This window comes from Clupea harengus, chromosome 17 (genome assembly GCF_900700415.2).
Source record: "Clupea harengus chromosome 17, Ch_v2.0.2, whole genome shotgun sequence".
NCBI classification, from domain to species: Eukaryota; Metazoa; Chordata; class Actinopteri; order Clupeiformes; family Clupeidae; genus Clupea; species Clupea harengus.
The window spans coordinates 2,449,410-2,461,909 of NC_045168.1; the positions used below are offsets into that span (position 1 = coordinate 2,449,410).

General features: G+C 48.4%; 1 protein-coding gene across 1 annotated transcript in view; it reads right to left on the reverse strand.

Moving 5' to 3' along the window:
• map3k22 (mitogen-activated protein kinase kinase kinase 22) overlaps nucleotides 1-12,500 on the reverse strand; it is a 50,036-nt gene that overhangs the window by 17,716 nt on the left and 19,820 nt on the right. The window contains exons 4-8 of the mRNA XM_012816155.3: nucleotides 11,017-11,132; nucleotides 9,328-9,365; nucleotides 4,313-4,412; nucleotides 3,888-3,992; nucleotides 3,422-3,536 (exon numbers count right to left, since the gene is read on the reverse strand). Of these exons, the coding sequence (XP_012671609.1) occupies nucleotides 3,422-3,536; nucleotides 3,888-3,992; nucleotides 4,313-4,412; nucleotides 9,328-9,365; nucleotides 11,017-11,132 (474 nt within the window). The remainder of the gene's footprint in view (nucleotides 1-3,421; nucleotides 3,537-3,887; nucleotides 3,993-4,312; nucleotides 4,413-9,327; nucleotides 9,366-11,016; nucleotides 11,133-12,500) is intronic.

Here is a 12,500-nt window from a genome sequence, read left to right on the forward strand (position 1 = left end):
GATGTGGGCCTCGGTGGGGGAGCTGAAGACGGGACAGTGAGGGGGGTGTGGGGGACTGGGACCAAATGAAGGAAAAGAGGGGGGATCTGGGTGATATATGTACCGCACATAACAAGCAGGGGATGGAGAGTTGGAGAGAGGGTGAAGAGAAGAGAAGAGGGGATGTGTGTCATGAGTGGGGGCTTGAGGAGGTCTTAGAACAACCTCAAGAGAAGGGAGTGGGATATCTGGCATAGCACAGCATAGAACAAGAAGGGGGACGGGGAGAGGATAGGGAGGGGCGGAGGAGAACGAGCGAAAGAGCAGAGAGAGGAGGTGTGAGGAGACGACAGGAAAGACAGGATGGAGGGGAGGAGTAGATGAGAGGAGATAAGAGGAAAAGGGGGGAGGGGGAGAGGGAGGGCACCAGCGAAAAGACATCAAGGGTCATCAGAGGTGAGAGGAAACAGAAGATGATCTCTTAAAAAAAGAAAAGAAAAGCAAAGCCTAAAACGTTTGGCGTTCGGCGCCAGCGACGTGAGCGAATCCCGTTTGGAAGCCAGCACTCGGTCGCCTCTCGCCTCGGCGGAGTGGACGTGCCCTTCCGCTTCTGTCACGCTCCGCGCTGAGAAAACACAGCCTTGAGTCCGTGCCATCATTAACCACTGGCTTCCACTGCCAGCACAGCACAACACAACACGGCGTGGCACGGCGCGGCACAACAGGCGGGAGTGTGAATCTAGGCTTCTCTCCACTCTCAGGTGTGAAAAGAGAGAGAGAGAGAGAGAGGGAGGGAAAGAGAAGATGGTAAGAGAGAGTCGACGGAAGAGAGAGAGAGAAATGAGAGAAAGAGAGCGCGGAAGAGAGGGAAGAGCCTAAGGTGAAAGGAGAGTGGGACAGAGAGGAGAGTCAAATAGAGTGAGTGTGTGGAAGAGAGGGAGAGAAGGACAATCAGATGCAGGGCCATGCACAACCACTGAAGCGTCCCACAGTCACGGCTCTCTGTCTATCTGAAGATGTCTCCTTCTCTTCATCTGTCACACGCTCCCCTTCTTATTTATCTCTATCTCATGTCATCTTTTCTTTCTTTCTTTCTTTCTTCCCCCTCTCTGCTCCTTCTCTCTCTCCCTCTCTCTCTCTCTCTCTCAGTGTGTGGATTCTGCTCACTCAGTGTGGATAACACAATCAGGTCCACATCGGCACCCCAGCATCTCTAGCCAAGCATGCACTGCACCACTCAACAACTCCACCATCCCACCAGCCACACACACACACACACACACACACACACACACACACACACACACACACACACACACACACTCGGGCACACACGGACACACACACACACACACACACACACACACACACACACACACACACATGCACACACACACACACACACACACACACACACACACACACACACTCGGGCACACACGGACACACACACACACACACACACACACACTCGGGCACACACACACACACACACACACACACACACACACACACACACACACACACACACACACACATGCACACACACACACACACACACATGCACACACACACACACACACACACACACACACACACACACTCACACACACTACCACAGGCTGGCTCAGGGATACTGAGAGAGAGAGAGAAGCAGTGAGAGAGAGCAGGGGGGAGGGTGTGTGTGTGTGTGTCTGTGCGCAAGGGACAGATATATAAACGGATAGATATATAAATATATATATAGAGAGATAGAGGTAGAGAAAAAGAGAGAAAAATAAGCAGAAAGAAAGAAAGAGGGAGGATGTGCGTGTGTGTATGTGTATGTGAGTGTGTGTGTGCTTGTGTTCATGAGAGAGAGAGAGAGAGAGAGACCATGTGAAAGAGAGAGAAACCCACCAGAGACCACACACACACGCTCTCCTTGCTGACAAAGGCCTAGAGGCAACATTGAGGTTTTATCCGAGTAGCCCATAATTAGCATAAATTACACTATGCTTCAGGATGCACCGTAGCTCCTTCCACTGCGGCTAATGGCACGGTAGCGCACTAAAGGTTAGCAGTTAGCAGTAACCACTGCAATCTGCAGATCTGTGAGCAAATACAGCCACAGGGGGAAGGGCTACTGAAGGGTTCACCTGCATGTGTGTGTGTGTGTGTGTGTGTGCGTGTGTGTGTGTGCGTGCGTGTGTGTGTTCTCAGTGCCAAAAGCTTTCAGCAAATCCAGACAGGAGACACGAGGAGCAGGAGGCTGACCTTTCAAAGACTGACCAAATCTGACAGCAAAGGAGTGCTGTCACTGAGAGTGTGTGTATGGATCTGTCTGTGTGAGTGCATGTGTGTGTTAGGGCGAGACAGAAAGAGAGTGAGTGAAGAGAGAGATTACAATGGAGAGGGGAAGCATGTCTGTGTGTTTGTGAGCGTTTGTGTGTCCAGGTGTGAATGCATGTGTGTGTGTGTGTGCTGCTATATGTGTGTGTGTGTGCATGTGTTAGCATATGTGTTAGCACGTGTAAGGATGACTGCCTGACTGCACGTTGGTGTATGTGCGTGTGCGTCTGTCTGTGTCTGTGTGTGTGTGTGTGTGTGTGCCCCTGAACCTCAGAAATCATTCTGAAGCTGAACAAAAAGAGCCCTCCTTTTTAGAAGCCATCCTTCAAACGGAGCAAGGCCCTTTCGCCTTCTCTCCCCCACACGGAGCGGACCGCGAGGAACAACTCAGGATCCTCTGACAGTCCGTCTCATCTCTGAGAGGCCCTGGAGCAGAAGTGGCACATATTTTGTGCCGTTTGATCTCCAAAAAGTGCTGAGGGAGGCTCCACATGGATGACAGGTGGTGAGTGAAGTGGAGTGTGTGTGTGTGTGTGTGTGTGTGTGTGAGGAGGGGGGCAGGGGGGAGCAAATTCCTCAAGTTTATGGGACTACAGAAAGGGCAATTCTTGGTGTAAAGATTCATTAATTATTGGCGCCATCGCTTGTCCTTATTGCGTCCTGTGCTCAACATATCTGTCAGTTGTGACAATGCCGCCGCCACCGCTGAGCATTTGCATTCATTTGCATGGAGCGAGATGAAATAGATCTTCTTTAGGTTCGCCGATCACAGCGCCAGCAGCTGAAGCCTGCCCTTGGAAAACACCCCTGGTGACTTACTACCCCCCCTGCAATGCACACACACACACGCACGCATGGATGCACGCACGCACGCACACAAGCACACATGAACGCATGCACACACACACACACACACGTATGCACACACACACACGCACGCACGCACACGCACCAGCTAAACACCTGACGTCAACGTCCCCTTGCTGATGTCACTACAGGGATGTAGTGTGAATGGAATGACTGAACAAGCTGACAAATGGCTCTTTGATATCTTTCTGTTAAGTTTGTAGGTGTGTGTGTGTGTGTGGGTGTGCATGTGTTTGTGACGCACCTGTGGAATGTTTGCGCACTCGCTCCGAGCCCTTGAGCAGAGATCCCTTGATGTCCCCAAGCGACCTGGATGACTTCATCTCACTCTGTTTGTCCCTGCTGTTCACCTGTAGAAACTGCCATACGGAGGGGACATGTTTACTATTGTAATACAATGCATTGAAAACCACCAGAAGCACCGTACGGATAAGAAATACCACAGAGACCACAAGAAAAATCTTTCACACCAAACTGATACAAGTAACGATGTGAAAACAATCACAGCTTGAAGAAGCATCACAAAGATCTCCCTGCATGACCTTCACTGATTGAATTGCAAAACTCCTCCTGTCCTGTGGTTACCCTTACTGTGGTTATCATATCACTGAGTTATGACAGAGCTCTGGGTCTGGCCTGGGGGGGGGGGTGGTGCTGAGTGTTGTCATGCCAAGTGAGGCGTGTGAAATGGGGGGATGGGGGGTACCCACATGGTTGTTCTTGGGAGTTTTCAGGGATATCCTCATAGGGCCGTTCAAGCCGGCACACAGAGGAACTTTCTCCAAGTCCTCCTGGTTCTTCAACGGCAGCATTACCTGGAGAGAACACATACACAGATGAACACTTACATGTAGACACACACACACACACACACACACACACACACAAACACACACACACACACAAGACAGTTGATGTAAAACAGCTACTTTTAAAAATGCTATATTCTAATATTATACACTGTACATAATCAAACAACAGTACTTCTTCTTTTAGACAGTATGTGGGTTAGGTTACTGAAAACAAACACATTCACACACACACACACACACACACACACACACACACACACACACACACACACACACACACACACACACACACACACACACACACACACACACACACACATTACCTCTTTGTCAGTATAAAACATGTCCATCTGTTGGCCAAAAGCCTCGGTTACTTTCTGGAGCAACTCCTTGAACTTGAGGGGCTGCTGGAACATGATGATCCTGAAAGAAAAACGTGCAACACAAACGGGGTTAAAGGTCACGATCACTGGTGCTTGAAAGAAGAATGAAACAGAGTAGAGGACTTGAAAATAGCGTTCTCAAAACTCATTTACATTTTTAACTTGATTTCAATTGATTACTTTACTTTACAGCATCACTCATAAATATGTATTTCATGACGATACCTGCATTGCGTCAAACAATTCCATGTGTCCACCTTAATGTTATTACATTTCACAGGGCCATGATCTGGGCTTTACCTCACCAAAACAACAACCATAACCATAGCAACAGAAAGAACGGAATAAAGACAAGGCTCAGACAACCTCTCCATGGCCATAGTACAAAATGCTCCTGGCACATATAGTATACACGTTCACTGCACTCCTACAGTCAGCTATATGTTGCCCTGCGTCATAATATGGATGTTTTATGCCCGTAAAGGCCAAGTGGCAACAGGCTGGTCAGAGTGATGAAAACTTAAGTCCAGTCCAGCAAGGAAACGCCCCCGGGGCTCAGTCGCGGCCGTGCCCTGGCAGACGTGTCCGATGGCAGGCGCCCAAAGCACACCAGCGGCCGGTGTGTTTGTCTGTCGTAACCTGTTGCCCTGGTGCCGTGGGTGAATGTAGGTGGCCCTAGACGCAACATGGGAGCAGGCCACGAGGCACGGGCGGGAGGTGACAGACACGCCGAAGCATGATTAATCAGACCGGGAGAAGAAGGAGAGACTGGGGTTATGCCTATGCCTCTGATGTGTGTGTGTGTGTGTGTATGTGTGTGTGTGTGTGCATGTGTGTGTGTGTGTGTGTGTGCATGAGTGTGTCTGAGCGTGTCTCTGTGTGTGTGTGTGTGTGTGTGCGTTTGTGTGTCTGAGTGTGTGTGCATGAGGGGTTCATGATTAAAGAGCTTGTGAGATAAAAGTTTGTGTTTCTCTATGGGTTTGATTAAAGAGTGAGCGTTTATTGAATAACTTGATTACTAGCTTTTTTATCAGCACGGATGTGGGTGTGAGAGAGAATGTGTCTTTGTGTGCTTGTGTGTGTGTGTGTGTGTGTCTGTGTGTGTGTGTGTGTGTGTGTGTGTGTGTGTGTGTGTGTGCGTGTGATCGAGAGACATGTATTGTGTGCGACCATGCATGCGTATGTGTGTGCAATTCTGTCCAACAGCGTTGTTCTTCATGAACAAGCATGTGGTGTTGGGTGTAGTCCTGGGCAAGTAGGTGCACATGTGAGTAACATGTGAGTTCACATGCAGTAATCTGCATGTACATGTGAATGTATGTGTGAGTGCCTGTGCGAGTGTGTTTGTGAATGTGTGTGTGAGTGTGTGTTTACATGTCAGTGTCTGAGAAAATACTGTATATGCATACTATATGTGTTTGTTTTAGAGAGTGAGATAATGTCTCTGTGTATGTGTGCCTGTGGGAATGCAGCTGTGAGTGTGTGTGTGTGAGAGTGTTTGTGTGTGCGCGCGTGTGTGTGTGTGTGTGTGTGTGTGTTTGTAAGAAGGAAGACAGAGAATGCCAGTATGTGTATGTGTCAGAGAGAGTGAGAATGTCTGTGTGTGTGTGTGTCAGAGATAGAGAATGTTAGTGTGTGTGTGTGTGTGCGTGTGTGTGTGTGTTTGAGAGCTCCCTGCAGCTCGAGCAGCAGGGTTGGCCCCACATCTGAGTGCGAGAGAGAGGCTTCCTGAGAGGAAAGCCAAAAAAAAGAGAAAAAAGGAAAAAGGAAAAGAAAATGTGGAGCGACGGCCATTGGCTGCAGCAGCAACAGGAAGTCCGTTTTCCATTTCCTCCTCCTTCCCCGTCCCAACATCACGCTCCTCTCACCCTGTCTTGTCTGTCTCTCTCTAGCTGTCTCCCTCTCTCTCTCCCCTTTCTTTGTCTCTCTTTCTCCCTTCTCCGGCTCTCTATCACCCCTCCCTATTAATCTCTATCTTCTCTCCCTCTCTCTCTCTCTCTGGCTTTTTAGGAACACGTCTCAGCAATTTCCTCCAAAGAGCTCCACTGGTGACAATCACTGCTTGTTTACTGATGACTGCAGTTGTTGTGGTAATTGCTCTATATTGGCTGTTGTCTAGGGGCATCGGTTCTAGGAAACCAGGGAGTGGGTGGGGGGTGGGGGTGAGGGGCAGAGGGACGCTTGGCATGACTAAAAATCCCCAGCTCTGTTTATGACAGGCGATGGGGCAGATCACCACGGAAATGCCTGTCGTCATAGTAAAGGAGGACCAAGGATGCGGGATGAGGCGGGAGGATACGCAGAGTGATGTGAGGCGACGTTCCTTCCGTGATGTGCACAAATAATAGGCTCATTTTGACCCTCTCTGTCTCTTACTGTCTGAGGACGCACACGTGGTGGGCTTGCGCACAAACACACATACCCACACAAACATACACATGAACTTGCTATCTTCAGGAGATCCCACATTGCATGGTAGCTCACACACACACACACACACACACACACACACAGCAGTCTTTCAGTGCGTGCCACAGAGCACAAATTCACTCTATCTTCAACTTTCTCTCTCTTTTTTTATCTCTCTCTCTCACACACACAAACACACACACACATCCCTTGTCCTGTTCCAAGCCCTCACGTCCAGCCAACAGTGAGTGGTTTAGAGAGGGTCCAATTAGGCAACTTACTGCACCTTCCTCCTCCTCTTCCTCACTGCCTGTGCCTCGATGCTACTCTGAGAGTAGACTGTCCACGTGAAACCAATACACACACACACACACACACACTCAGATCACATTGTGCTTCATTGCCATCACACTGCAATTAAATTTACACTTCCAAACATCCTCCATGTTCCTTCTTTTTTTAAGCTGATTTTTTTATTATCATGATAGGGGTACTTTAACATTATTAAACCGGGCATCATCATTTCTTCCTACCGACTCCAATTAATGTACTATAAATATCTTGCAGACTCATCTATCAGTGACTTAATGGTATTAAATGCATGTAGCCATATCATCTAGACACATAAAAAGGTGATTTAAGTTTTCTAGTTTTACCCTTGGGAGCTGTGTATTTATGTAAGGCGTCTCTTCATGCATATTAATGGTTGTGCTTGGACAAGTATTGTTTATGCCTTACCATCTGGCTATGACAGGGAGGCTGGGACAGGGAACAATCAAAGTGTGTGTGTGTGTGTGTGTGTGTGTGTGTATGTCAGAGTATGAGTGCTCTGTGTGTTAGTGTTAGTGCTTGTGTGTGTGTGTGTGTGTGTGTGTGTGTGTATGTGTGTGTCAGGGTATGAGTGCTAGTGTGTGTGACAGAGTATGTGAGTACTCTGTGTGTGTGTGTTTGTGTGTGTGTGTTTGTGTGTGTATGTATGTGTGTAGAAGTCAGATCATCAAAAAAGTATCTGGTGGAAGTGAACCCAATGACCGCCCCGTTATCAGTATGCAAATCATTATCTCCCCCATCACCCAGTCCAGTGTCTACCTGTCACAGCAGCCATGGCGTAAGGGAAAACTTTAGATTTAGAGATTCAGAACAGCGGCAACATACGACAGAGTAGAAGAAGCAGCATCCCCCCCCTCCCCACCTTACACACACACACACACACACAAACACACACAGAAAACTCCTGCCTCTTCCTCAGTGGCCAATTAAAGGGATGAAGCCGGACGGGGAAGGAAGGAGGGTTGATGGTTGACACTCTCTATCTCTCTCTCTCTCTCTCTCTCTCTCTTTCTCTGTGTGTGTGTGTGTGTGTGTGTGTGTGTGTGTGTGTGTGTGAGAGAGAGCATGTATGAGGATGAGTGTGTGTGTCTCCGTCTGTGTGTGTGTGAGTGTGTGGACTGTCTGTCAGCGCCGATGATGAGGCTTCCCTTTCTCTCTGGGGCTTTCTCACTCCATCTCTCTCTCTCTCTTCATCTCTCTCTCTCTCTTCATCTTTCTGTCTGTTTTCTTTCTCTCCTTTGCTCACACCTTCTCTTTCTCCCACTCTCTCTCTCACTCCATTTCATCCTCCCTTTTGCTGTCACCCCCTGCCTCTCTCCTTCACTATCTCCCTCCCTCTCCCTCTCCCCATCTCTTTTCCTCCCTCTCTCCTCCTCTCATGATTCCTTCGGGGCCACTCAGACCAAAGTGTGACTTATCCTAGCATGTCCTCTTTGTGGTGTGAACACACTCCAAGAGGAAGGCTTCTGCATTGTCACTGCACACAAACACGCATACACACACGCACGCACACACACACACACACACACACACACACACACTCACACACAAACAGGCAGACAACCCTTGCATGCAGCTATGCTTGTTCTCTTGAGATATAATGACCTTGAATTCTCTGTGCTGCTGTTTAGACAAAAAAATCTCAAGGTAAGAATAACCTCTCCGACTAATTGGTCAAGCTAAAGAAGCACATCTACTATATACTCTTGTGAAACTCTGGGGACAATCTGAAACTTGTGAGAGCCCATATCTCGAGAGAAAAGAGAACAGAGTGCTTTCATAACACTGACTCTCACACACACTCTTGCCGTCAGCGCCTGCCGTTTCCCAGCCACTGCCTTCAGCTAGAGCTGCCCCCAGAAACATGTGAGAAATGTGAAGCACTGTGGGTCAGTGCAGGGTGTGTCAATGAGCTCAAAGACTTGACATCCTCTCCCGCTCTTTCACTCTCTCCATTCCCTTCTCTCTCTCTCTCTTTCTCTCAGCCCATCTCCATCGCTCTCTCTCTCTCTCACTCCCAATCCTGCCACAGATTCATGCCACATCATAAATGCCAGAGCAGGAATTTTCCGACACTTTTTGGGGTGGATCAGCTCGGATTCTCCCATCCCTTGTTTTCCACGTGGTGAAACCCCATGCAGAGCCAAACACGACCTCGGAACCTCACACAGGAACTCGAGGCATTTTAGAGAGAAGGGGACCATTTCACAACTTACCGTTTCTCTCTCTCATGCTCCAACTTCACCCGTAGATCCTGTCCAAAGAATAAAACAAACAACAGAATAAATGGAAAGCATCGATTTTTTTTTTACTCTCTAAACACAGTACTGACAGATGGATAAGCGAAGCCAGTAATGGCAGCAAAAATTTAGTTTTTGGCTGATGTGCTTTCATTAGTTTCCAGTTGGAACGCAATGCAAGGGGATTTGGGAGGGGGTGTTACTGGCTGTGATCAGTGATATTGCCAGGAAATACAGGCACCGAATTCAGCTTAACTGGAACAAAGTCCCTTCGAATCCAAGGAGATTTAAGGGAGTTGCTTAACGATACAATGCACTAACCTAAAGTAAACTAACAGAATCAAGACAGTGTCACAACAAGCAACAGGAGAAACATGACGCAAATTGAAGTGGTGCGTCTTTACAATAAACGATTTGGTAGAAAGTATGGGTTTACTCCACACTCCAGCAGAATGCTGGCAGAGAACAGAAAGGAAACTCTCTCCCTAGGCGTGTTTGTGTGCCTCGAGGCCAGAGTTGCCCAATCGCCCCTCTGCCGAAATGAGGCAACGTTTGGGCTCGAAAGAGAGAGAGAGATAGAGATAGAGAGAGAGAGAGAATAAGGAAGAAGAAGCAGAACACGGCGATGAGAACAGACTGTTCTGAAAATATTTAATTAAAGACTTCAAGATTATGTGAGGATGTTGTTTGTTGTGTTTATTTTGAAAGGCACAAGGTAGAATGTAGTACTGAGTTTCTACAGTGTGTGGCTAGCATTTCCAGTCATGTCTCAAAGAGACTAGTGTTTGTTTACAGTTTTGTGGGATTCTGTAGAAGAGAGTGTGTGTGTGTGTGTGTGTGACAGTGTGTGTGTGTTTTTGTACAGCGTCATTTGTCTTGTACTTTGACTTTGGTCTAGTGCAGAGTGACAGTAATGCGATGTGAACAGAGGTGATGACAGGGAGCATGAAAACACACACACACACACACACACACACACACACACACACACCCACACACCCCCCCCACACACACACACACCCACACACATGTTAGCTCAGACTGGATTTGGGCTCGGTGCAGTGTGGCCTCTCTCAGCTGTTTCCTGTTCCTGACAGCATCTTACAGCGCTCGAGCTCTGAGCCCAGCTCACCGGATTCTCACAGGTTCACCTCAAACAAAGGGCCTCACTCTGAGCCATAAAATCTATCAATCTGTGAGGCTTGCCCCCCCGTGCCATGTGACATTAAAGATGACATACTTATAGTATCGAGGTGATATAATAATGGTGCACTGGTGGTTGATTGGATAAGACAGAGGAGAAGTGAGCGGCGGGGAGAGTGAATGTCCCAGAGTGAATGCAGATGAATCAGTTCAGTTAATGCGCATTTTCATCATCATTTGTTGTTTAGCACAGCAGAGGAATTCCCTCGTAACTGCAAAATGAAAAATAACCTGCAGCGAAGAGAAAGTGCACGTGGTGTGTGTGTGTGTGGGTGTGTGTGTGTGTGTGTGTGTGTGTGTGTGTCTGTGTGTGTGTGTGTGTGAGTAATTGAGTGAGCATGCCTGTGAGTCTATGTATGGGTTTTGGAATGTGTCTGTTTGGTATGTGTGTGTGTGTGTGTGTGTGTGTGTGTGTATGTGTGTGTATGCATGGCTCGAGATATGATCATCTGATCCTCTTACCTGTCGGGGGTTGGGGCTGCGAATCTTGGGCTTGTGACCCATGTTGCTGTTGGGGTAACTGCGGGAGCTAAGCGCCGCCAGGTCCTTCATGATGGAGTGGAGCGCTTCTTCATCTTCTGCCAAAGCAAAGAGACAAAAAAACACAAACCCATGTTAGCACCAGGATGAACGCCACGTCATGTCACATCACGTCACGCCAAGTCACTCAACACAGCATCACGCCACCCGGTGAAATCCCTCCCTTCGGTGTAGATAGCCCCTGAGGGCGTGCACTGTGCTCATTCCTCTGATGCTAGCATGTTAGCTATTTGCTGCCAAAGCAGTGAATGTTATGTTTCAGATTTTTTCCGTATATTTCTCTGCGTTGATGTATCCTCCTATCCAGTCCTTTTGTTTGTTGTTTGTTTGGAAAAGCAAGAGAAGATGACTTGAGGGGTTCAAACCAATCAAGTGCTTACAGACGTTACACTAAGACAACAATAAGGAAGGGAGAGCTTGCTGTTAGTACTGACAATATAAAAGTGTCATCGCTGGTTTGAAAAATATTAGCCTTTGCCACCACATCTACACCAAGACCCCCCCAACACACACACACACACACACACACACACGATGATATAAGCAAACAGATCGCAGGGAGTCCGACGTGACTCCACTACAGAGCCGTAACCATGACGCCCACTGCCGAGCTGAGCTGAGCAGAGCTAGCCGGAGCCTAGCGGGAGAGAGAGGAGCGAGGCGAGAAAGCTGTCCCGTGGGATCCTCATTACAAAGAGAAGGCAGAGACGCTGCTGCAAGGAAGCAGGAGCTGGAGATCAATGACTCTGCGAGTGCACATTAGAGCCGAGACCGAAAGCCTCTCTGTGACGCGAGGGGATGTACGGTGGGCACACACACATAACAATAGCAGTGCTGCTAACCGCTGCCGACACCAAAGCCAGATGAGGCCTCTCGCGAGCGGAATTATTAATATGGCTCTGGCTTAATGAAAACCACCACCCTCCACCGGGGTCTGTGCCCCGGCCATCTCTGTAATTAATTAAGCAACTGATTAATCATCTTATTAGAGCTGTGTGAGTGATTCAGGCTTTTTCTGGGCCTCGCTGGCACTGGTTGGGAGAGCCTCCTGCTGCCAAGCTCTGCACACGCAGGAGCTCAGTGGACCTCCCTCTGGGAGAACCTGGCTCTGGAATGAGCCCAGACCTCAGGGGGTGCAGTGGGGGGTGGAGGGATTGGGGGGCAGAAAGATTGAAAGGAGTGAGTCCAGCGCTAGATGGGGGCTCTGGACTATTCCAGGTAGTGTTTTTATAAGACTTAAACTGGGAGGGTTGAGATTTTTCAGGGGGTTAGACATTAAAGGTTGAAAGTTTCTGCCGGCCCAGCGCTGGTCTGAAAAATGCCAAGTGGTATAGCTTTTATAGATTTAGACTATAGGGGGAGTATGTGTGTGTGTGTGTGTGTGTGTGGGGGGGGGGGGGGGTGTG